This window comes from Taeniopygia guttata, chromosome 1, assembly GCF_048771995.1.
Source record: "Taeniopygia guttata chromosome 1, bTaeGut7.mat, whole genome shotgun sequence".
Lineage (NCBI taxonomy): Eukaryota > Metazoa > Chordata > Aves > Passeriformes > Estrildidae > Taeniopygia > Taeniopygia guttata.
This window is the reverse complement of record NC_133024.1, coordinates 59926116-59949058: the sequence shown is the minus strand read 5'-3', so window position 1 is coordinate 59949058 and position 22943 is coordinate 59926116. Positions and strand designations below refer to the sequence as shown.

General features: G+C 42.1%; 1 protein-coding gene across 11 annotated transcripts in view; it reads left to right on the top strand.

Annotated features, from left to right (window-relative positions):
* LCP1 (lymphocyte cytosolic protein 1) overlaps positions 1-22943 on the top strand; it is a 49967-nt gene that overhangs the window by 15811 nt on the left and 11213 nt on the right. For 7 of the 11 annotated variants that reach the window (XM_072928972.1, XM_072928974.1, XM_072928976.1 and 4 more), the window contains exons 2-7: positions 13641-13730; positions 15587-15738; positions 16443-16572; positions 17530-17662; positions 18256-18337; positions 20406-20571. In XM_072928972.1, coding sequence (XP_072785073.1) covers positions 13664-13730; positions 15587-15738; positions 16443-16572; positions 17530-17662; positions 18256-18337; positions 20406-20571 — 730 coding nt within the window. In that variant the 5' untranslated portion in view covers positions 13641-13663. Of the gene's footprint in view, positions 1-4049; positions 4275-4564; positions 4589-4870; positions 4899-13640; positions 13731-15586; positions 15739-16442; positions 16573-17529; positions 17663-18255; positions 18338-20405; positions 20572-22943 lie in introns of those variants that run through there. The other 4 variants (XM_030272411.4, XM_072928973.1, XM_072928977.1 and 1 more) reach the window with 4 other exon arrangements.

Below are 22943 nucleotides of genomic sequence, written 5' to 3'. Positions count from 1 at the left end.
CTCCAGCTGGAGCAGATTCCTGCCCCCCTCTTTCCTGCATGAACAAATTTAGACAAAGAATGAGATCATGGTATCATGATTCCACCCCCAAAAGACCCCAGTATCCATGTGGTAATAAGTTCGGTGGGATCACCCAGCACTGTTTTGCATTTTCAAGGCTTTTTCTGGCATAAATAATGCAGGAAGAACACAGTGTAAAAGGTCAGAGTTTCATATGCATTCTGCAAAGCCCCGGTCTGTGGTATTCTCTCTCCTGCAGAGATCACAGGTGGCATTTCAGGGTACGCTGCTAACATAGATCCAGCAGTGGGTCAAATTACCAGCTGGCACCTGAGCACATCCCATCAGAGTAATGACTCCTGCTTCACAGACTCATTTACCTTTCAACAGCATTGAAGTTCTCAGGGTCCATATTCAGAGGCAGTTCAGTGCCTAAATGGTTACAGTGGTTACAGGAAGTGTCACTGACTTTCATAGGAACAAGGACAGAGTCACAAAACAAAGGTGCAACTCAAACTGTAGGGAAATTAGACTGGGTCCTTTGTACTTATATATGATCAAGTTACTATTTGTTAAAAGGAGGTAATTTAAAATAATTTCCATTATTTTGGTTTGCCCTAGTTTTTCATGGACCAGGATATTCCCCTCAAATTGTGCTGTCATTAATTCAAAGACACTTTGCAATGTCCACAAGAAGCTTTCATTCAGCTTGGAAGATCTGTGCTGCAGTCCCCACTCTGCTCCCTACCCTGTTCTTCCCATCCCAGGGTGTGGTCTACAACCTGTGACCCTATCAGCTGTGGCTAGGAAGACATTGAATGTGATTTTGCAAAAGAAAGGCTTTTAGAGAAAGTAATTTCCTGAAGCAGAAGCAGCCTTCAGGAAGGAAAAGTTCTTTGGAGATTGTGGTGGGCAGCTGAAAATGTGAGTGCCCAGAGGTGGGTGTGCCAGGAAAGGCCACCAGAGGAATACACTGCCCTAGTGCCCCTAAGGAAACCACTGACCCCAGCTCCCTCCTCAGCTGGGGATCCCTGCAAGCCCCTCCTGGCTGCCAGAACACAGCACTGCCAAGTCAGATGAAGCTGCTGGACCTCTTCTTAGGCAGATGCCCCAGATCCTTCAAATATAATTCCTGTTAATTGGTGGAAGTAGGATTACTGGTTCCTGCATGCTTTTTGGGTTGCCACTTACTTTGCTAAGAAACATCCAAGCCTCGTGGCAGGAGAACAGAGGCAGTTCCTGCCCTTCCCAAGGCTCCCCAAGGCACCTGGGGGTGAAGGAGAGGAAGGTGAGAGCCTGGTGGCAGGTGAGGAGGTTGAAGTGAAAGTGCTCTGTCCCTCAGAGCTGCGGGGCTGGCTCAGGAGCGGAGGCAAGGAGGAGATAACTTGTGGAAGGGTTTGAAGCCTGTGGTGACACAGTCTGGCTGCTCTGCAGTGAAGTGTGACTGCATTACACAGGCAGCAGGATGGGAGTGTCAGCACTGCCAAAAGTACTTGGAAATAAAGGCCCTTCAGCCACAGGCACAATAAGGGGGAAGACTTTTGAAATGTTGTAGTGGTGACAACAGCAGGGAAAAGATTGGATCTGACCTTTTCAGCTGTGTATCAGGGGCATGGTCTGTTAACAATTATAGTCCTTCCTCTGCAAGTGATTGAACACAGTGCATGCTAATTTATGTTAATTAATTTATAGAGAATAATCTTTGATATTTCCTAATGTCTTTTTCCATAATTGGAGGACCACCTCTCCTTTAACTTTTTTTACCTTTCATGCACATAAAGCAGCTGCATTGATATTTTGGCTCTAATACGGAAGCTGTATGTCAAGTTTATTGTTTTTCTGAGGTGGGACAGTAATGGACATTTAACTCAGTCCCACAGCACAGCCTGTCCTAACACCAGCTGACCTGTTCCTAGCCATAAGCATATTTTGTGGCAAAATGCAAGCTATTTATAAGAGTTAAACTTTAACACCCTTCTAGGAAACCAGTACTATAGTAATAGCCTGCAGTAGCCTGCCCTGTTTAAGAAATTACTTCAGAGAGATCATTCTCATTGAATCCTACATTGTCAGGAATAACACTAATGTCCACACACAGGCCCAAGTTAATCAGGTACAGGTAGGAGATAACTATTGCACTGTCCCACTGAAATGTGTTTCTGTGCTGCCCAGTAAAATTGCTCTGTGTGAGACACCACAGGGATGCACAGTGCAGGGTTTAAATAGTGTGTCATAACAGGGCTTTGGCTGGGGTTGTATCTAAAGACTATCTAAGTTTAATAATATTTGATGAGACAGTATTAGCTATACAGTGACCATCCACCAGGTCTTCAAATGAGGCAGAAAAAGGGATTCACAATCCACACGGCAAATATATTTTTTGTTTATGTCTGCCTCATAAGTCCATCATACTCTAAATCTCATCCTTGCTGTCCTTGTGTTTCCAAGCTTGTTTGAACACTTCTTTAACACAGCTGGTGCCTATGGGATGTGCTGGTATCTAATCAGTGTTGAGAACACAGTGTTGAGCTCAGTCTAGGTCACGCAAATATAAAATACCACACGGCATGGTGGACACTTGAGTTGCTCCCCTACCTTCTGCCTAAGCTGTAACAGCTCTAGAGTTGCTAAGTTGTTAGAGTTGCTAAGAGTGTTAAGCAAACATATCTGTTAAGGAAACACCCAGCCCAGTATTCCTGTGCACATAGGATGTTAGATTTAGAGCAAACATCCCTTTGGTGCTCTCTTCCTTATCTCAGAAAAGACATTGCAGCATTTAATGGGATGTCATGGAGACCAAGAAAAAAGCTGGGACAAACCATCAGGCTGGTGTAAAATATCCTAGAAAACAAATAAGAGGAGCTGTGGCACAGCGTATCAAATAATCAAATATTATAGAGGAAGTATTTTTAAAATAGAAGTGAGTAATCAAAAATGCCAGGAAAGTATTTCAATGTACCTCTGAATAGAGCAAATGTATGCTGATTCAAGGATGGATCTTAATTATAGAGATTAGTTCATGAAAGGGCTTCCTTGAATCTCTTTACAGCAGCATGTAGCTCATGGTCCGGTAAATGACAGCTTTTTCATTAAAGACATACAGTTTGTTAATTTTTTTCACTTGTCCCTTTTCATAGCTAAAAGTCAGACTAGAAGTTTTTGAAAAAGCTGGAGGATGATTCTTCAGCTTGTGGAAAATGGCAAGAATCTTGCTATTAAGGCAGGACACTTCTTAAAATCCCTGTGAGACTGATAATTAAGTTTTCTCTCTAGATATGTTTTCAGATCTAGGGCTTCTGTAATGCTGCATCTTCAGGGCTTGAAAGATGGTTTATAGCATCCATCAAGCACTTTTACATGTGACCCTCAGTAGATTGGGAAATGTGTTCTTGAAATCTGTGTCAGTTGTGTGGTGGTGTGAGGAGCGCTGTGTTCTTTCTTAGGCTTCCCTGTTCAATAAAGGCTTGGACAAACTGTGGGGAGATACCAGGATGGTACTGGAACGGAGCACAACAGATCAGAGAACAGGGAGAGAAGGCTCAACTTGTTCAGCCTGGAGAGGAGAAGGCTGAGAGGGATCTTGGCATTTACACCAACCTAATCAGAGCTTATAGAGAAGATGGAGCCGGCTTTTTGTCAGCAGTGAACGCTGATAATGAAAAGGTCACAAGTTGCATCAAAGGAAATTCCAACCACTTGCATGGAAAAAGTTTTCACAGGGAGGGCAGTCAAACATTGGCAGAGGTTGTGTGGTGATGCTGAGGAGTTTCCATGCCTGGTGACTCTGCCCCAGCCTGGCCTGGCAGCCAGCCCTGCCTGGTGGGTGAGGTGTCACTGCAGACCTTACTGTTCTGTGCCTCAAATGTAGCTACCCTTACCAGTGAAGAGAGGAAGTGTTTTGGTGTGTGTGTGTTCTGTGAACGAGAGCGGCAGTGAGAGGAAGCGGCATAAAGCAGTGGCCTTATTGGAGGAGAACTGAGGTGAAGCGGTAGAGACCAAAGAATGCTTTGTTTCCTTATAAAGACAAAAATCTATTGCACTATGGGGTTTTGTCACCACTCACTTCCCTCTCCGGGCTCAGTCGTGGGCTTGCACTCTTGGGCTTGCCTAGTTGCACTGCAGAAAAGGAAGAGTTTCCTTGTCTGCAGTGACAACTGCTGTGCAGTTCCTCCACCCTACAAGACGTTTGGTTGATCTAAGAAGTTCTGCCCTTTCTGTTGGATTTGCAGCTGCTGAGCTCTTCGTTGCTCTGACCCACTGCTTGAGCCCGGGAGGTAAGATCACAGCATCTGGTGGTTTTTTGTTTTTCTGGCAAGCTGCTCTCACTGGGGACCCCAGCAGTTTAACTGCACAGGAAATTGTGGCTGCCCTGAAAAAACAGAGCAGGTTCTGTATTAGCGTGAAGCATTTTCCAGTAGTCTTGTGCGCGGCATTTCTACTGACCTTCAGGAAAGTGTTTGATAGATTTAATTTGGCAGAGTGGTTTTTGGCTGAGTGGAATGGTAGTCTTGGAGTTGGAATTGGCTTGGAAGGGCATGATAAAGTAAGAAGCCATTATTTAGATTGCAGACTGGATCCATGTAAGAAGGTAATTTTAATTTCAGTGATGAAAAACACTGATTCATAAATATAATGTATTTTGGCTCGTAGTGCTTACGATGTAATCGGCTGGCTATTAGGACATTTATATCAGGTTTTTAGAAATGTAATTTTACTTTCCAGTGGATAAATAAAACTGATTCATGATAGAGCCTGATTGCAATAGGGACTTCTGCTTTTAAAATAGTGACATGGGGTGGTCCTAACATTATATTTGCCTTTCAGGATCGTGGCTGGTGAATCTGGTCAGCCTTGTCCCTTGCCTTCTTTGGAATTTCAGCTCAGGCTCTAGATGAATTGTGAGTTGTGAATATCTACAGATATTTTAGGTGGTAGTATTGCGAGCAGGAGCCTCCAGACTTAACTATCTTCTTTATAAGAACAGTAGCCTTGCTGGTTTTGTCATATAGTGATTTCCTTGGCACATGGACTTGGTTTGAACATTGATCCAATGGAACACTGATCCAATGGAACTTTAGGTCTTTGTTATCACAACCAAAGTCACAGACCAGGCTGGCTGACTGATCTCGTACTGCTACAGGTGTCAGGTGAAGATGATCTCTAGCAAATGCAGCTGGCTGCTCAGCAGATGGGGTTTGGTCATCTTGCTAAAAGCAGATCACACCCTGACACCCCTCCTGTAGAGAAACTCCAGCATGTTTCTCCTTCTTCCCCTCTTGTCTGCCCACAGGAGCAGTCTGCCTCTTGAGCTGGGGAAGCTCTCATGGGTACACAGGAGATGTGGAAACCCCCTTTGTGGTGGGAAACTCCACCCAGAGAACCAGGAGGGACTGGGAAGTACCTGCCTGCTTGCTGGTAACATGAGAGGGAGTTTCTGCTTCCATCCTGACCATAAGGTCCAGATTTACTCAGCTCAGAAGCTGAAGGTCAAAAAAGGGATGTATTATCTTAGTGGGTTTGAATCTGCTTCCTCAACTGGATTGGAGTGTCTGCTTGGATTGAATATTATTATGGTTATAAAATGTTTGTACTTAAATAAATCTAGTGGTGTTGCTCTTCTTCTCTTGCTCACAGAACCTGCCACACACTCCATTGTCTTGTATTTTGCTGTCAATGTTTTTGACCCCGTTTCTTTCTGATTTCAGTCATGAACAGCTTAAAACAGCTGTGTGGCTTGGACAAGAGTTATCTTGATGGAGAACTGACTGTAAAAGTCATTACCATATGTTTTTTATAAAGCATGAAAGAACTAGGAAGAGATTGAGTGAAAGGGAAGGAAGGAGACGGGGGAGATCAAGGAGTACAGTGCATTCAAAAATGTAGCTCATTTTCATACCTAGCCCCTTCATGCAAAACAGCAGACTCCAGTGAAATGCTCGTGCAAAATGTAGAATATTTATCAAAATAAAAAATACGTAGGAAAAATCCTGAAGCAGTATCTAGGTGCTGCAGGATGGAGTACGGGAGGGTGTGTTGGATGCTCTGTGCTTTCCGACTGTTATCCAAGGGAAAAGCTGTAGGATGGGAAATATATTCCTGCCCCTTGATGAAACAAGTAGGGTGTCCTGGACATGGAGACTGTGCCAACAAGCAGGAGAGTGGCATGTGAGAGATATGAGAGGGACATCCAGTGACCAGGCTTGGGGACCATGCCGTAAAGCCAAATCATTCTTCAGAGGAAAGGGGAGCAGGAGGACTGTGCCTTCTGCTGCTCCAGATCCTGCTTGTGCTTCCCACTGCACACTACAACTCCCAGCACGGCACCATCACAGGATGGGGGTCCAAGCAACAGCACAGCTGGTAAGAAGGGCTATGTTCAGATGCGCTCTTCTTTTTCTGGTCTGATTGTGTGAGTGGAAGGGCCTGGTCACTGCTGGAATTACTGAGGTGTCCTGCAAAACTGAGGACAGAATTCAACTCCTGGCAGAGGAGAGACAACAGCAATTCATAAATCCTTGTGGAACCAGTCAAATGCTGTGTTTGTATGTGTCAAATGTATGCGTTTGTATCTAAAATCCTCCTTTTTACATCTGGAACATGTTTTTAATTTTCTCCATGCACAGAGGAACTCTTTTTCTGCAAACTGGAAGCAGAGGCTGTATTCTCTTTTTCTTGCATCAGTTACCAGGCTTCCACAGCACATTTGGGTCAGCACTTCATGATCTGATCTCTTACTCTCAGGCTGAAGCACACACGTCCAGGGTTTTATGCCCATCTGCCACCCCAGTTGTGCTGGGACAGATCTGGGCTAGATTCTCATGCCTATATCCAAAGCAGACCCTGCAGATACTCTCCTCTTCTCCCACCTTTGTTAGTGAAGATGGAACTGGGTGGGACAGGGCTTTCCATGCCAAATGGGACACCTGTTGAATGACTGAAGCTGTTTTTCAGTTTGAGAATCAAGACGTTCCTTTATCTATGGAAAAATGTTCTCACTTTAAAGCCAGCTAGCCTGTGTTGATAAAAGGATGAGAAAGGTAAGTGACCCAACAAGAAATGTAGTGTACTGGATCAATTTTTAAAAAAAAATTCTACAGACACTGATTGAAAAACAATATGCACCTAAATGCTGTCTCCCTCGTAGGGTGTATCTGACAGATACAAGACACATAAGCAGAGTATTTATAGGTTCAGAGCTCTGCTTTTTTAATGTCTTAATCTCCTTGAAGAATTAACCCTCCCTGCCACTGAGTGGTATATTGGAAAAGAGATCTCCATCTCTTTCCAGACCCTGTGGATTTTCCATTCCTAAGGCCTGTTGACCAGTATTTGATTTAGGACTCAGGCATCACACTGACAAATAAGGTCTTTTATGGAATGGAACATTAACAAATAACTCATGGGCATCACTGTAGTCTTTCCAAACAGTGATAAATGTATTTCCTCTGTATTTTTTTTTTCAAATAGTGTAAGAAAAAAAAAAGAAACAGATAAAGCACAACATTTTAATAATCCCGGTGTCTACATACATGGTAAGATTTGCTGTTGCAGGCATCAGTCTTTTAAACAGCCTTTGAGGAAAAGATTGTCATTTACTGTGGGCTAAATAATGAATCTTTGTAATGTACTAGGGAGGAAGTATTTGCCATATCTTCAGAAAGACTCATCTTGGTGTCTTGAATGCTGATTTAAACAGCAAGATGTCACCCAAACCGAAGGTACTGTGATCCAAGTTACCCATTGCTAACAGAGCAAAGTATGTTTCTGTCTACTTTAGGATTTAAAATTTATCTTGGCATCTTTGTGGAAATTCAAAAAATACTCTTATTTATCTGCAGTTATTTCAGTAGGGAAAGTGTCATAGCCCAATATGCACAACATGAAAAACAAACTTTTTTTAATGAACCACCTCATGTGTTTGAAAATGTTGCAGTTCGCACTTCTTCCGTGATTTTCAAAGTCCTTGTGTAAGAAATGTGTCTAATTGGCATGTGGTTCCAAATGTGTTTGTGTTTGCTGATATTGTCAGCCATGGTGAGCAGCTGTCTGAGTAACTCACCAGCATGGAAGAGAGATGTGAGCTCTAGTTTTCATCTTACATCATGAGCAGAAAAAAAGCTGTCACAAAAAAAAAAAAATCCACTCAATCTGCCTGGAAGCTGTGACACCAAACAAGAATAAAGGACATCAATGGGATTGTTTGTTTGTCTAAGAAGGCTGGATACCCCAAAGCTATCACTGCAAATGATCACTGGCAGCTCACTTTAATTTAGCATTAAAGCTACTATCCTATTTTGCTGTGGGTGCAGTATGGATCACCCTGCTGGTGCAGGGACATAAGCACATTATTTTGATCAGAGCTGTAAGAAAAATAGCAGCTAATAATAAATATGTAGGAGAAAAGCATGATAGTGGCAAATATGCTGAGACTGAAGTTTAATTGAGAGATAAACTATTCTGGATTATGCTAAAGAACATGTTTGGCTGATAGTCAACAAGATGGCTTTGCCTGCTACATTTTTGTTGAAGGTTTTTGCTGATGAGTACAAGATGAAACTTTCAAATTGGGGAACTTCTAGGCCACACTGCTGTAGTTTTGTAGTGTTGATTCTTCTTTCAACATGAGATCTACTGTATAGTTTATGTTTTTCTCACCCTTTAGTGACAATGAAAATGTCAAAACATGTCTCCAGAAGGAAAGAATCAGAACCTAACTCAAAAATCTTCTCTTGTCTCCTCCTCGGTCCTCCACACTGTAGGAAGTCAGCTGAGACAAATAATTTGAACAGAAATGCATATGGATTTATGGACTTATGTGGGGTATCTTATGAGAGAAAGGTAGAGGAAAATATTTCTGGGGAGGAATATCCTATCAGGGATATTCTGAAGAGCGACCAGGAGTAAACAGGCATGCAAAGGCGCAATAAATATGGGACAAATATGTCCAAGATACTCTTGTTTTCCCTTGAACTTTTCTGGCCTTCAGGATGATTCAGATCTGCACAATTCCAAGGACTCTTCTCTCAATCCTACCTGCTGATGGCATGATCCAGGGCAGGCTGCTGGGGGTGCCTCTTTGATGTCAGCTGGGAGGGAAAGTCTAATGCAGAAGAGAGCTGGGGAAATGTTCCCCAGCCCTTACAGAAAGCTGGACGTTGGAAATGGAATTTGTGAGTGAGATAAGAAAGAGAAAAGGAGCTAGAGCTATGAGCTTTGGCGAAATGAAAGGTGGAATTTTGTGCGTGCAGGGGGACAGACTCAAGGTGCCCCATGAAACTCTGACAACTGTGTTTTGCAACAGCCAGTGCCTCTTATTTCATCACTTTCAGAAAAAAATAAATAAGTTTGAAGAGAGGATAGCAGGAAATTTATATATGCCGGGGAACATATGTCATGTCACTCTCCAACAGCTAGACAAGTTATCATATAATTAGTGAAGTACTAGTGCATTAACAAAGCAAAGCCCTGATGGTACAAAGTGAGTAAATTTTAGTAATGTCTTTGACTTTCTTGACACCAAATTCACAGTTAAGTTGTTCCTGACTAAATATGTTTGTGAAAAGCAATGTTGTCCCATGAAATATGCTTTTCTTGTTTTGGGGAAAGGTACAGCTTTATGTCTACCTATAAAGTGCCATTTCACATCTTCAAGGTTTTCATTGCCTTGCTTGCAACAACACTTAAATACCAGAGCAGTGGAAAAAGTATCAAACAAGGTAACCATTTTATACAAGTCTTGGACCTTTGAGGTTTTAATGGCTTTGCCATTTATTATTTATAGTGCATGGCGGGTGCACACTTTGCCAGGCAAAGCATAGCCAGGCAGCTCCTCTGAGTATGGCTTCAAAAAACAAAATGAAAGAACATCAATATCACTGTGTTTCAATTTAGCAATTATGTTCAGGTTTAAGATTATTTTAGTTCTTCCTTTATATTCCAGTCTAAAAATAGTTTGTTATTAGATCTCTTAAAACATTAGCGTGGTCATAGGTTCTTCCGAGGATAAGGTCAAATAAAAGGAAGCTTTAGGGCACAGCTGTGACATTGTATTGGAAATGATGGCAGGGAAGGGAGTGCTTTGTTAAAGGCTCTTTTGGTACCAGTTTGCTTGTATTCTCAGCAGCTTGGGTGAGAACTTCTTCCCATTTTTACACCAACTGGTAACTCAGCAGTCTTCTGAGGAGGAAAGAGTCTATTTGCACAACTCTGTGTTTTGCTTTTGCAATAGCGGGTTTATGTTGCTTGCCAAACTAGAAAGAAGTGTTGCTTCCAGGCAATGTTGTAATCCGGACATCCTGAAGCCATCTGAATCTCAGACTGTCTCAGGGAGTTTTCTACTTACCTTCTGTATGTTTATTGCCATCCATTTATTTCTTGTTGGCAGTTCCACTGCCTTTCTTGCTCTGAGCACTGGAGGTGGCTTCCCCTCCTCAGCATCCTGCCTCAGCATCTAAACTTGTGCTGACTTTCACCTCACTCTCCCTGAGACACCTCAGTTCTTTCACTGATCTTTCATCACACCAAGTTCAAGATCCTTCCTCCCAGCTGCTCCTGGTCTTCAATATTTCATTTGTCCTGACAGCTAAGCTGTTTGTGTTCAGTTTATACCAAATTCCCCTTTGTCTTGCCAAACTTCTCCCCTGCTCAGCTTTTCTCTTTACTTCTGGCCATACATCACTTTGCTCGAAGCCATAGCCTGGTTCTCACCTTTTTTGGCTCGTTTTTCCTTTGCTCCTTCCTCAGATAGCTCCTCAACAAATGTTCCCTCCAAAGGAGCTCTTTCAACTTGTTCACGTTGCTCATCATCATTGCTCATCCACATATTCTCCTTTGCTCATGTATCATCCTCTGCGTTTTTTTCTCTGCATTTGCCTGGTCATACTGATTTTGCAAACAGTTTGGAGTGGAGCAGTGCACTGAGGGCTTACACTGCCTTGTGAGTTATCAGTAATTGGACTATTCACCCAGGATTGTTGGATGCCCTCTTGGATGGAATGCCCAAAGTATTTTCAGTTTGCATGGGGGATGGTGAAGTGCTGAAAAAGGTTGAACCCTAGAAGCACATGGCTCTTCTCTTGGCTGGAATCAGTAAAAAATATTGTACCTGACCTCTCCCACTACTATCCAGAAGCATTTCACACCTCTCTGTGCCTAAATATTATCATTTAATGATTTAAGCAAAATAAGCATTTTAAATACTGAAAGATGTCATTTTGAAGGGGCATTTTCTCCTTTTTTTTTGCTGTGTGTTGCTAAAGCTTTGGACTTTTACTCACTTGATTTCAAAACTTGATAACAAAACTTATGTTTTGTTTTTCCTACTTGAACCATTTAAAAAATGACAGTTATTTTTCCTTGGGAATAACTCTGAAGCTTTCAATCTGAAAATTCTGGTGCCTTTCTGAATCTCACTGTTGTGAAACCACAGTGGGTTATTAATTAGCAACACCTAGTAGATTTAGATACTGGAACTGACAGGCTGAAGTCCAGAGGTGCTATGAGGGTGAAACTGTAGGAGAAGCTCACTTATGTGTTGGAGCAGGCAGTGACCATCCTTCTGTCACCTGAGGACAACCATCCCTCAGGTGATGGAGGACCAGTCCTCATTCTTGGTGTGCACCTGAGATGAATCTGATTGCTAAGCTAAGTGTAGTTACCTTCAAAACAGTAGATCATACTGACCAAAATAAGTCAAAAGGGGTCATTACAGCAAAGCCATTCATCCTATTATTGGTATACATGTCCACATATGTAAACAAATGTACTACTAATAGGATTCTCTGTATTTAACAGATTACTTAATTACATATCAGAGGTCATGCAATCTGGAAGAAGCCATTTAATGTTGATGATACTTCTTCTCAAGGTTACTTTGCAAAAGTAATATTATAGGCAAAAACCTGTAGTGTTTCCTACCTCTTAAACCTAGAACAGTCTTCACGCTATTAAAAGTTGTGTTGCAAATTATATTGCTTGATCAAGTGACTGGACTAGAAGGAATGACCTTGCAGTGGAATATGGATTTTCTGTTATAGTGTAAGATTTTCATGTGTGTAGGTGCATTTTAGTTAACTCACAATTTGTAAAAACACAGCAGGCAACAGAAAAAGATTGGCAGAGAGGAATCAGAGGCAGGAAAGATACCAGGACAGACTGGGGGAAGACTATGGATCTAACTTTACCCTAACATACATAACCCACATTGCTAGTGGATCATAAGGGTTTTTAAAGGTGATCCTTGAAAATATGGTGGTTAGAACCAACTGCAAGAATAGTGGCATTATGGATTCCGCTGCTCTTCTCTATTTATCAAGGTTGGAGTGAACTAACATGTTTTTTTATTGCTGTTCTCATCCTAAACCACAGTGATTAGGCAGGAGAAGGGTGCATGACACTACTGGGAGACAGCAGACGAGAAGTTAACCACATGGGTTGTTTTTGGGCTATTTCAAAGCCATGTCCACAGTGGTTTTCACAGACACAAGGAATCAATGCATGAGTTCTGCAGAGCATTGTCTCTGAAGCCCAGATAGGCTGTACATAACTCTGTGTTTTTACAGAGAGCTATTGCAAACCTAGGTTTGTTGTTTTTTTTTTAATTATGCAGTATGAATTTTAGTTAAGGAGTAGCATGTTTTTGGGTGTTTTTCCCCTCATTTGATTACTGTATCTACAGCAACCACTTCCCAGGATCTACTCAGGTTTCCATTCTATTCTATTTAAATAGTTTGTTGGTTAATTAATACTTAAAGAGACATAGGACACTATAGTCATTCTCACAAATATAGAATAATAGATAGTCTCTCTCCTGAACAGTTTCCTCATGAATATATGCAAGGGACAGTAGGTGCATGAAGAAGCAGATGGCGATAATGTGCATCTCCTGGCAGTGTATTTTATGATGCCATAAAAGAAAGTGAACTTTCCCTTTCTGGTTATTAAGGAAAGTGCCTGTAAAGAGAAAGTCTAATCCTTGCTCCTGTTTTATATCTTTGATGAGAGGAAAGGCAGGAAAAGTCCTTCTGGCCACACATTCCTAAAGCCATTCAGCTTCAGGCACTAACTTAGGCACCTTGGGAGGAAAATCCATAAACTCTTCACTTATCCAAGGAGATAAGTAGCTGACTTTTGGGAAGCTCTGAGCACCTGATGCTCTGAGCACTTTGTGAGGGAGCTTCTCTCCCTCCCTTGTAAGAGTGAGCAGCCTCCTCATTAGGTACCCAAAAGTAAGTGATGCAAACATCCCCTGAGACTCTGGCTCCAGCCCAGATCCCTGCTGAAGAAATGACTGGTGAATTGTGTTTCCAGGAGGGAATAACAAGAACTAGCACAATTTATTCTGTTTTCTCCATGAGAAATGAAAGTCAGTAGAGGTAGGACTTAATTCCAGTTAAATTAGTATAAATAAAACTGTAGTAATTTTGAGCAGGAACTGGTAAAACAACAGGAGGGACATGGAATTGTGTCTCATCTACACAGGATTTTATCCCTTCACTTGATTTCAGGATACAGAGAGGAGCTGGATTTTCAGCCATGGCAAGCTGCTCCAAAAATTTGAAAACCCGAGTAAAAACCTCTCTGTTTCATCACAGTTGCAAACCCCTAAAGCACCAAATGAAACAAGTGTCTTCTTCCTGCAGACCTGCCATTCACAGAAGTGAGGATGGCATCGACAGCACACTTCTCCGAGGAGGAGATGGCAGAGCTCCGGGAGGCCTTCAGCAAAGTTGGTGAGTGCAGCTAAGTGTGAACCTGTGACTTGCTCTTTTCTCATGGTCTGATTGACCAGCTATGAGGAAATGGAATTTGCTCCATCTGTTCTGTCACATCAACCACAGAAAGCCCTTTTCCTGCCACTGCAGGCCTCCCAGATGAAACCACATCAGCTACTGCAGAGCACTGGCCTCTTACAGAGGGGGGAGCTGGGGCTCCAGCAGGTCTTATGAAAAAACTCGAAAGCTGTTTAGCAAACCTTGTTGTGAATATTCTCAAGTGTTTTCCCAAGAATATTGTTTATTCGTGGCAATTTATTTGGAAGGTAGAAAGGTTTGTTTTTTTTTTTAATGTAAATTGAGTATTCCCTATGGAAAGAAGAGTGTGGAGAGGACAAATGTGCAAATGGATAAAAAATTTGTAATCCCTTCACAATGAGTTTTCAAGCCCCGTATTTCTACAGTATGTTTTTTTCCCAAACCTTTCGGCATCTCATCTGATTTGTCTCCTTTAAAGTCACACAGACCTATCACTGTCTACCCAAATTCTAAGAAAAGGGCTTTGTGCTTCTCACAGCTCACTTACCTTCTATCAGCCTGGCTGGATTATGCACTCATCAGCCGTCCTTGCTGAGTCAGGTGGTGGTTAGTTGATTTCTGGGCACACAGTAATCTAGGCTGGCAATCTTAAAAATCTGCTCCCTGTGAGTGTCCCGTACACCCAATGCACTGATGAGGCAAATCACATAATCCTAGCATGGTTTGGCTTGGAAGGGACCTTAAAGATCATCTAGCTCCTACCCCACTGCCATGGCAGGGACACCTTCCACTACATCTAGTTGGTCCAAATGCTGGAAGGAAGCTCTCATTCCTCTCCCAGGCATTTCCCTCTCCAAGTCTAGATCCTTTCATTGAATGCCATGGTGAGATGGATAGGATGCTCTTTGCAATCCATGTTAATCTGTGCTACTGATGCTGAGAGCTGAATGTCTTTTTGCAGCATTCAACAAGTGACTCAAATTGCAACTTGCCATGCAGGAAGTGAGCACACGCTGCTTTGAAATCACCTCAACCTCCAGGATGGGGAAAAGAAGCCTGCAGAAAAAGAAAGACACAGATACTTAAAAGCCAAATATAAATAACCATATATAATTATATATACATTATCTGTGTCATAACCATAGTGTTTTAACAGAAACTCTTCACGTGATAAACTCAGTTTGCTTTTCGATCTGTGGAGTTTTTCACAAAGTTGAGAATAAAGGACTATGAACCTGTATTGGTGATCTTCTCATCAAATACTACCCTGTATTGGTGATCTTCTCTACCAAATACCTGCAGGAAGTATGCAGGAGTATTCATGTTAGTACCATCACAGAGAAACACTGAAGTTTTTAGTTCGAGGATGATCATATGCAGTTCCAGCCTACTTCTGATGTTATTAGATCCAGGAATCAGGCCAAAATCCCAAATTATATCTATGGATAAATGCATATGTGTATTGTGTCAACTTTATCTACTTTAGCTGTTCTGTGGACAGGATGCTTCCTGTATAGATCACATTTGTCAGTGTGTAAACCTTGGAATGGCAGTTATATCCATTTAAACCTAGCTTTGTTGAGATATTTATACGTCTAAACATAAATTCATCACAGTGAGTTTTTGTTTTTTAAAAAGTGATTGTAAATCTTTCTTGGGTGTGAATAACACCAAAGCAGTTGGAAATAGCAGATTTCAAGAAAACAAATCTTTGTATATAGTGTACAGTATAGTATATACTGCACCTTTCCTTGGGTAAAATAAAACCAGCCTTTATGTGGAGAAAATGTCATTGGGCTGATGTAGAATGTAAAAGTTTGCTTTAATCTTTGCAGATATCAGTGGGAATGGCTTCATCGATACCAGTGATTTAACAGAGGTGTTGAAGGCTGCCAATCTCCCTCTCCCAGGATATAAAGCCAGAGAACTCATTCAGAGTCTGACAACCACAGGGAATGGCAGGATCAGTTTTGATGAATTTATCTCAGTAAGTAAGGTGTTATTTATTTCAGTCACTCAAGGTGACTGAAGGTGATCCCCAGGGCACAGCAGAGGCACAAGCACAGGGTCTCATGGGCACCTCATTAATCCAGTGAGTCTCTTCACTGGAAAAGCTGAAAGCAGAAAGTAACCAAACTAGAAATTCTGCAGTTAATTGGGACAAGTTATGTGAATACAGCTGATCACTGCATAAATGTCATATCTTTCAGTTTGGTTGATGCAGCAAGATACAGTTTTTCAGTTATACACTGCAAAAAGATGATGCTCTGGCTAGATGATTACAAAAAGTGTAAGCATATCAAAACTGAAAACTTAATGGGGCATTTTTAATCAAAAAACTTATTTTTCTGGTCTGAACTGGGTCAAAAGCAAGTGCTAAAATAGTGGGAGTTCCCTTGGGATGGAGAAGTAGATTTTACTTGCTCTTTCTTCAAACCAAAACTGCTGTGCTCCAAAGTAATATTTTTATTACTTAGCTGATCTTTGTTTCCTGATTTGAAAGCATAAAAGCTGAGTTTAATCCTGTTGTACCTCAGCAGATACAGATTGTACCCAGAAACCCACTGAAAATACTCAAGCTGCCCTTCCCTATTTATGGAGCAGAGAGAATGTGTCTCCTGGCCCAAGAGATCACTGTTTTACCTTGGCTTAATTCTCCAAAATTCTAAAATCCTCTCTCATGCTTGAAAGATTTTCCAAGACCTGAAGAGTGATGATGTTGCCAAGTCATTCCGAAAGCAGATCAACAAGAAGGAGGGGATCTGTGCCATTGGTGGGACATCGGAGCAGTCCAGTGCTGGTACACAACACTCCTACTCAGGTAGGATGCAGCAGCACAAACACCTGCCCACTGCTGTCCCTGCTCACCAGGGAGGCAAGGCACAGGTTCCTACTGCTGATAACCCATTTCCCTGCGCATTTTACCAGGCACTCATTCTGTGAACTCTCCTTGCAACTAGATAGTTCCTGACTTTTTCCCATGGAGGGCACAACTCCATCAGGGCTTTTTTCCCAGCCTGTTTCTCCAAGCTGAAAGTTGGTGGCTGTTGTTACCTCCTGGGCACAGCCCTCTCTGAAGCAGTTCCATGGGGAGGAGGTCCTACCCTTGGCAATCTTCTGCAAGGCAAGAGTGGGGGACTGACTCTCTCAGGGGAAGGGAGAACAGAGGATGCTTCCAAGGACTCCATCCACCTTCATCCTGGAGGGCACCTCCTCTGAGCTACTGGGAGCCATGTGAGCTGCTGCTGGTACAGGATAACTGTGCTGCTGCCCTGCTGAGCTACAGGCACATCTGCCCATTACCCTCTGAATGCTCTTTGTCAGAGCCCAATCCTGGCCAGGCTTTTTTAGATATTCCACATGAAGAGGGTGTAATGTACAATACAGAATTGTTTGAAGTCATGTGGAATTTCTATTTAGCAGAGTGGTACAACAATGCATTCAAATTACGGTGAAAGCACAAATTACTCCTTGCAGAGCTTAACATCTGCACCACACATTTGAACCACATGGACTTCATTACCAGTCTCTGTAATATGCCTGATCTCACGACCCAGGCAACCCCAGTGAGTGGGAAGGGGCATTGAAAGAATATTAACCAGCTCAAGCCCTTTGCTGTCCTCAGCTCCTTTGCTTTCTCCTGAGAGCTTCTTCCATGCAGGGTTTTGTTGATCAGTCACACTGGTGGGAAAGGCTCCCCAGGAGTTCTGCCTTTGTCAGTAAAATGATGATAGAGGTACTGCACAGCAAACTGATGGATTTGACGTTGTGTCCACAGAGGAAGAAAAATATGCCTTTGTCAATTGGATTAACAAAGCCCTTGAGAAGGACCCTGACTGCAAGCATGTGGTGCCAATGAATCCAGAAACAGATGACCTCTTCCAGGCAGTCGGTGATGGCATAGTGCTTTGGTAAATGATACCTTTCCTTCTCACAAACGGGAACCGTGAGTCGGCAAAAACTCTGATTTCTGTTTAAACAGAACCTGCTGAATTTACATTAAACTCAGGAACATTTGCAGACTCAGGGCCTTGATAATACTAGGGTTTTTGTTCTTCTTTTATCTTCAAAAATATGAAGCATATTTCATGCTTCATAAGAATTTTTCTTTGCCTCTAGACACTTACAGTTAGATGAAGTCAGTGAAATTTGAGGAGCTGCTTGGTTTTATTTTTGCCCAAGGACTTCTGTTGTTTCACACAAAGTGGCAGAAAATAGTGAGTGCTTCCACAGACATTTTCTGCACAATAAACTTCTCACACAACTTCACCTTGTGGCATTCTTGGCCTCACACCTAAGCACAATCTGTATGTAGCCCAAAATAATTGCTTAAGTATTGAGTGTGTGCCTCTGTGTATATATGAAGAAGCAGAGGGCGATTATCTATTTCTGTTAAGTAACTTTCCAGCTCTTAGACATGTCCTGCAATGTAGACACAAAAGCTATACCTGTAGTTTTTGCACATATAGCTTAGTGTATTTCTTGTTTTTTCTTTTGTTTCCAGTAAGATGATCAACTTTTCAGTGCCAGATACCATTGATGAGAGAACAATCAACAAAAAGAAACTCACACCCTTCACAATACAGGTACTTAAACACAACAAAATTCTTGGCTTTTCCCCATAGGATGCTTTTGTAATCACTTAGAGGAAAGGCTGGTTCTGCTCAACACAGTCAGGCAAAGTTGTTTGTGGCACAGTGGGATGCTCAGGTCCATGTCATAAAAACACAAAGACTTACATTTACATTTCCTTCCAAACATATGACAAACCAAACACAATGAATAATGTTCATCAGATCAGAGCTTTAGATGCTTTTGTGGTAGATGCCATATGAATGCAAGAGCACAGAGATAATACAGTGACCAATTGCAGTTGGAGTAGCTCTCAGAAGGCTGAATCCCTCTTTTAAGGCGTGACAATGGACTTGAACCCACAAGTGCTGTTGTTGCAGTCTGATGTCCTCACCAAAATATTAACTGAGACCCTGGAAGTGCCAGTGAAACATGCCTGAAATTAGACCATTGCTGTTGCATGCCTTTAACAAGCCAGTATTTCACCCTCAATACTGAATTCGTCCTTTATTTCTATCACATGCACATATAAATGATTTTTTAAATGGAGAAAAAGGGTGTTAATTTTTTTCATGACTTAAAGTTTCTCACACAGCATTATGTAGAGAGATATTTTTATATTAACAACATCTATATACATGGTACAGAGTATAAATAGATATTTGGAATAGATATGAACCTAACCCAGTTTAGCCTTCATCTCCTCTGATTTGATGGAACATTAGCCAGGCTCAAGTAAGCTCAGAAGCCATTAAATTGGATTTTTATGCTGTATACCTCATTTTTCAGTTCTAATCATTTTGGTCAGCAGCATAACTTAATGATGCAGCTCGGATCAATCCCTGTCACATGTAGACATGATTTGATCAATATAGCTTCCACTTTAACTTAACCCTTTTACAGCTGTCTGCTGGAGAAAAGGTAATTAATTTGAAATGGTCCAATTTTTCTAGCTTATGAGAATTTACACTATGTCTCTCTCTGCGTTTTGTATTTAATCAGATCTCCCTGTCATGACAGCAGTGCTGAAATTAATGTGAAAAACTGCAAATCTGTGTGATAAATTATATTTTCCAGGCATCTTTGCCTGCTTTACTTGCCCTCTGTTTACAAAGCCACTTTTTTGCATAGTGTAGACATGAGGATCAGATTTTCTTATTCCTTTTATTTTAAATGGACAGGAAATGGAAAAGGAACATAATGTTCCTGAAATATCACTTTTATTTCTGCCTGTCACTGTGAATCACTGAATCCCTCAGTTTCCTCTGAACACTCCCAAACCAGGAGTCCATACTCCAAAAAGAAAATGTCCAGATAGTACCAGTTCTGACCAGTTCTGACCTTGGCTGAACTGCAAGGCTAAAAACTCATCAGGTTTATTCATACTGATTGCTGGGACAGGGTGTTCTTTGCAAACACGGCTAGCTAGCAACTTACTTGTACCTCAGGGCTTTTGCAGAGTGCTTAGGGAGAGGCGAGCCTGGAATATCTGCCAGTTGATGGGGTTGTAGCTCCTTTCCTCCTCCATGTGTGCAGGACTGAGCAGAGGAGAGTTTGCCCATGCTGAAGCTGTCTGTGCCTGAGCAGGAACTCGGGCATTAGCTCTAGGGACATCCTGGCCTTGGTAACCAGGACTGAGCCAGGACATCTCTGTGAATGTAGATGTATGCTCTGAGCTCCAGCGCCCTGTGACGTGACATTTGCCACCTCTGCCAAAAAGAGATCCTTTCTGTCTTTATGTTGAGACCCAGAATCTGCCTGTAATCCCCAGGAGAGTCTGCATTCCCCTGCTCCCTGTAATCCCCAGGAGAGTCTGCATTCCCCTGCTCCCTGTGTCAGACATGTATCCTGGGCTGCATCAAAAGAACTGTGGCCAGCAGGTCAGGGGAGGTGGTTCTGTCCTTGTATTCCACTCTGATGAGCACCCAGAGCACCCACCTGGAGCACTGACTCATGGTTATGTGTACTTAAATGTATTTATAGTGAAGCTGCCTGCAGATTTCACTCGTTTTGGCTGTGCTCCCTTCCTGTAGCCCCAGCTCTTAAGTTCTGCATAATTCAAAAGTTCTCACTTTTCCCTAGGAAAATCTGAACCTGGCCCTGAACTCTGCTTCAGCCATTGGGTGCCATGTTGTTAACATTGGAGCTGAAGACTTAAAAGAAGGGAAACCTTACCTGGTTCTGGGTCTTTTATGGCAAGTCATCAAAATTGGACTCTTTGCTGACATAGAGATCAGCAGGAATGAAGGTATGTATGGCTCTTCCTTTCAGTGCCCCACTGTTACCACTGCAGAGTCTTTAGGATAAAGTTCTTTAAAAAAAAATCTAGATTTTAATTTTTTTTTCTTCAAGTACTTGTCTGTTTTCTTGACTGGTCTAATTTCCCTTGCTTTTCACAAGCTTCAGCACTCAAAAGTCCAAGGTTTTCTGTAGACTTGTGTATTCTGCTCATTGGGTAAGGAATGGTGGTCTGCATCCAAGTATATTGATGTATTGGCACTAAACCTGGGATAAGGAAATCTGCATTCAGGAAGTTTGACTCCTTCTTGCTCTTGATTGCCAAATAGCTTTCTTTGTGAAATCATAATTATAGGATCATACAATAATTTAGGCTGGAAGGAACCTGTGGAGGTGCACCTTGGAGATCTGACTTAGCCATCCAGCTACCTGCTTTCAGCAGTACAACATCTTAGGTATAACATCTTAATGTCAGGTGAGGTAGCTCAGGGCCTTTTCCTGTGTTTTCTGGGCAGCCTATTCCAGAGCCAAACCACTCTTGCTCTGAATTTTTTTTCTTGTTGGAATCTAGTTGGAATTTCCCTTCTGGCATCTTGTGACACAGCTCCTCATCCTTTTCCTGGGCATACTGGAAAAATGGGGGACAATACTTGCACCCCTCTCAAACCTTTTTTCAGGCTAAACAACCCCAATTTTCTCACCCTCTTCCCTTATATCTCAACGTTCCATCCAAACATATTTGTGTCCTTCCACTAAACTCGCTTCAGTTTGTCAATGTCTCTCTTGTACTGGGAGTCACAAACTGGACACAGTATTCCAGGTGTGTCTCACCAATGCCAAAATTCTCCATGAAGTAGCTTCATCATGAAGGCTGTGGGTGTACCTGCAGTCCACACAGAACCTCATCTTGCTGCTTTGTTCCCCATGCCTCTGGATAGTCCCTCACCCAACAGTGACATTTCTTTCTTCCAGTTTCTGTGCAGGCATTACCTTCATTGCCTCACTCCTTTCACAATTCTGTCCCTTTTGTTGCCAGAGCCACCCGTTCCCATTCCTTTGTAGGTAGCCTTGCCCTGCTTATTCGCTACTTTTTTCCTTTCTGGTATTTTCTCCTTCACTTCTCATCTAAGACTTAATCTAAAGCTAGACAAGCCAAGAAAATTCTGATTTTTTTTCAGGTTCTCCCTTTCCCTCATAGCCGTTGTCTGTAGCTGTTTCAGGTAAAACTCCCCTTTCTTGAACAGAGGACCCTATATTTCCAATGAGCTTTCATGAGCACATGATAAGGCAGTAATACATCCCAACCTCTTTGGGAATTACCTGGGATGCACTTAATATCATGTTGGATTTTCCCCATGTCATATCAAATGGTGGCTCAGGGTAGCTTGGAAGACATCTAATCCACTCAGTTTCTCATCCTTCGTTCATATAAGCTTTTAGCTAATAGCAGTGGCTCTTATTAATTCCCCAGTGAATGTCTTTGAATATGGCACTATTAAATTGCATTCCATTTTTATTACTGTCATCTAGTTTGTTCTGTCGGATTTCTTGATGGTCCTCTGTATTGACTATGCCCCCTATTGACTATCATCTTCACATTTTTAGCATGTTGCGAGTATTTGTGCCAAAATAATTGATGCAAAAAAAAAGAGAAAACATTAATCCAAAAATCAATCCACAACCAACACCACAAGAATCCTTCTTCAGCCTTCTGTCAATGTCAACACTGTTCTCTTCATAAAATCCTCTGTCTACCTTCAAATGCTCCTATTATCCCCCTCTGGTCCAGTTTAACCCCATTGCACCCTATATCAAATTATCTGTGTAACTCCAGTTATGGTATGTCTCCACTGTTTCCTTTATGTAGCCAATCCATAGTTCTTTCAAGGTCTGACAAAAGATAATAGAAGAAAATCAGAACAATGTAACACACTCTCCTTTTTTTACCACATTAATAATTAGTTTCCATGTTAGCTCTTCTTTTCAAAACTAGTTCCAAAGCCTTTCGTGGTCCAAAGTTTCAAGGGTCAATCCCCCCATCCTTCCTGTTCCTCCTCTTACGAACATAATATTGATTTTCCTATATAAATAGGGTATCTCCTCAATTGACAGATGAATTAGCCCTACTGGCCCACAAGCCCATGAGGTCATGTGCAAGTATTCCAGAATGCCTGTGTGAATCCAGTTTCAGTGTGAAGGGCACTGAGATTTCTTTCATCTAAGCTGCAAAAAGCTTGTGTTCATATTTTCATTGCAAGCTTGCCCCTGTGCTCAGCATCACTGTGTCCAGCTCTGCACTGCTCAGCACAGGAAAGACTTGGACCTGTTGGAGTGGGTCCAGAGGAAGTCCACAGAAAGGCTCAGGGTGCTGGGGCACTCCTA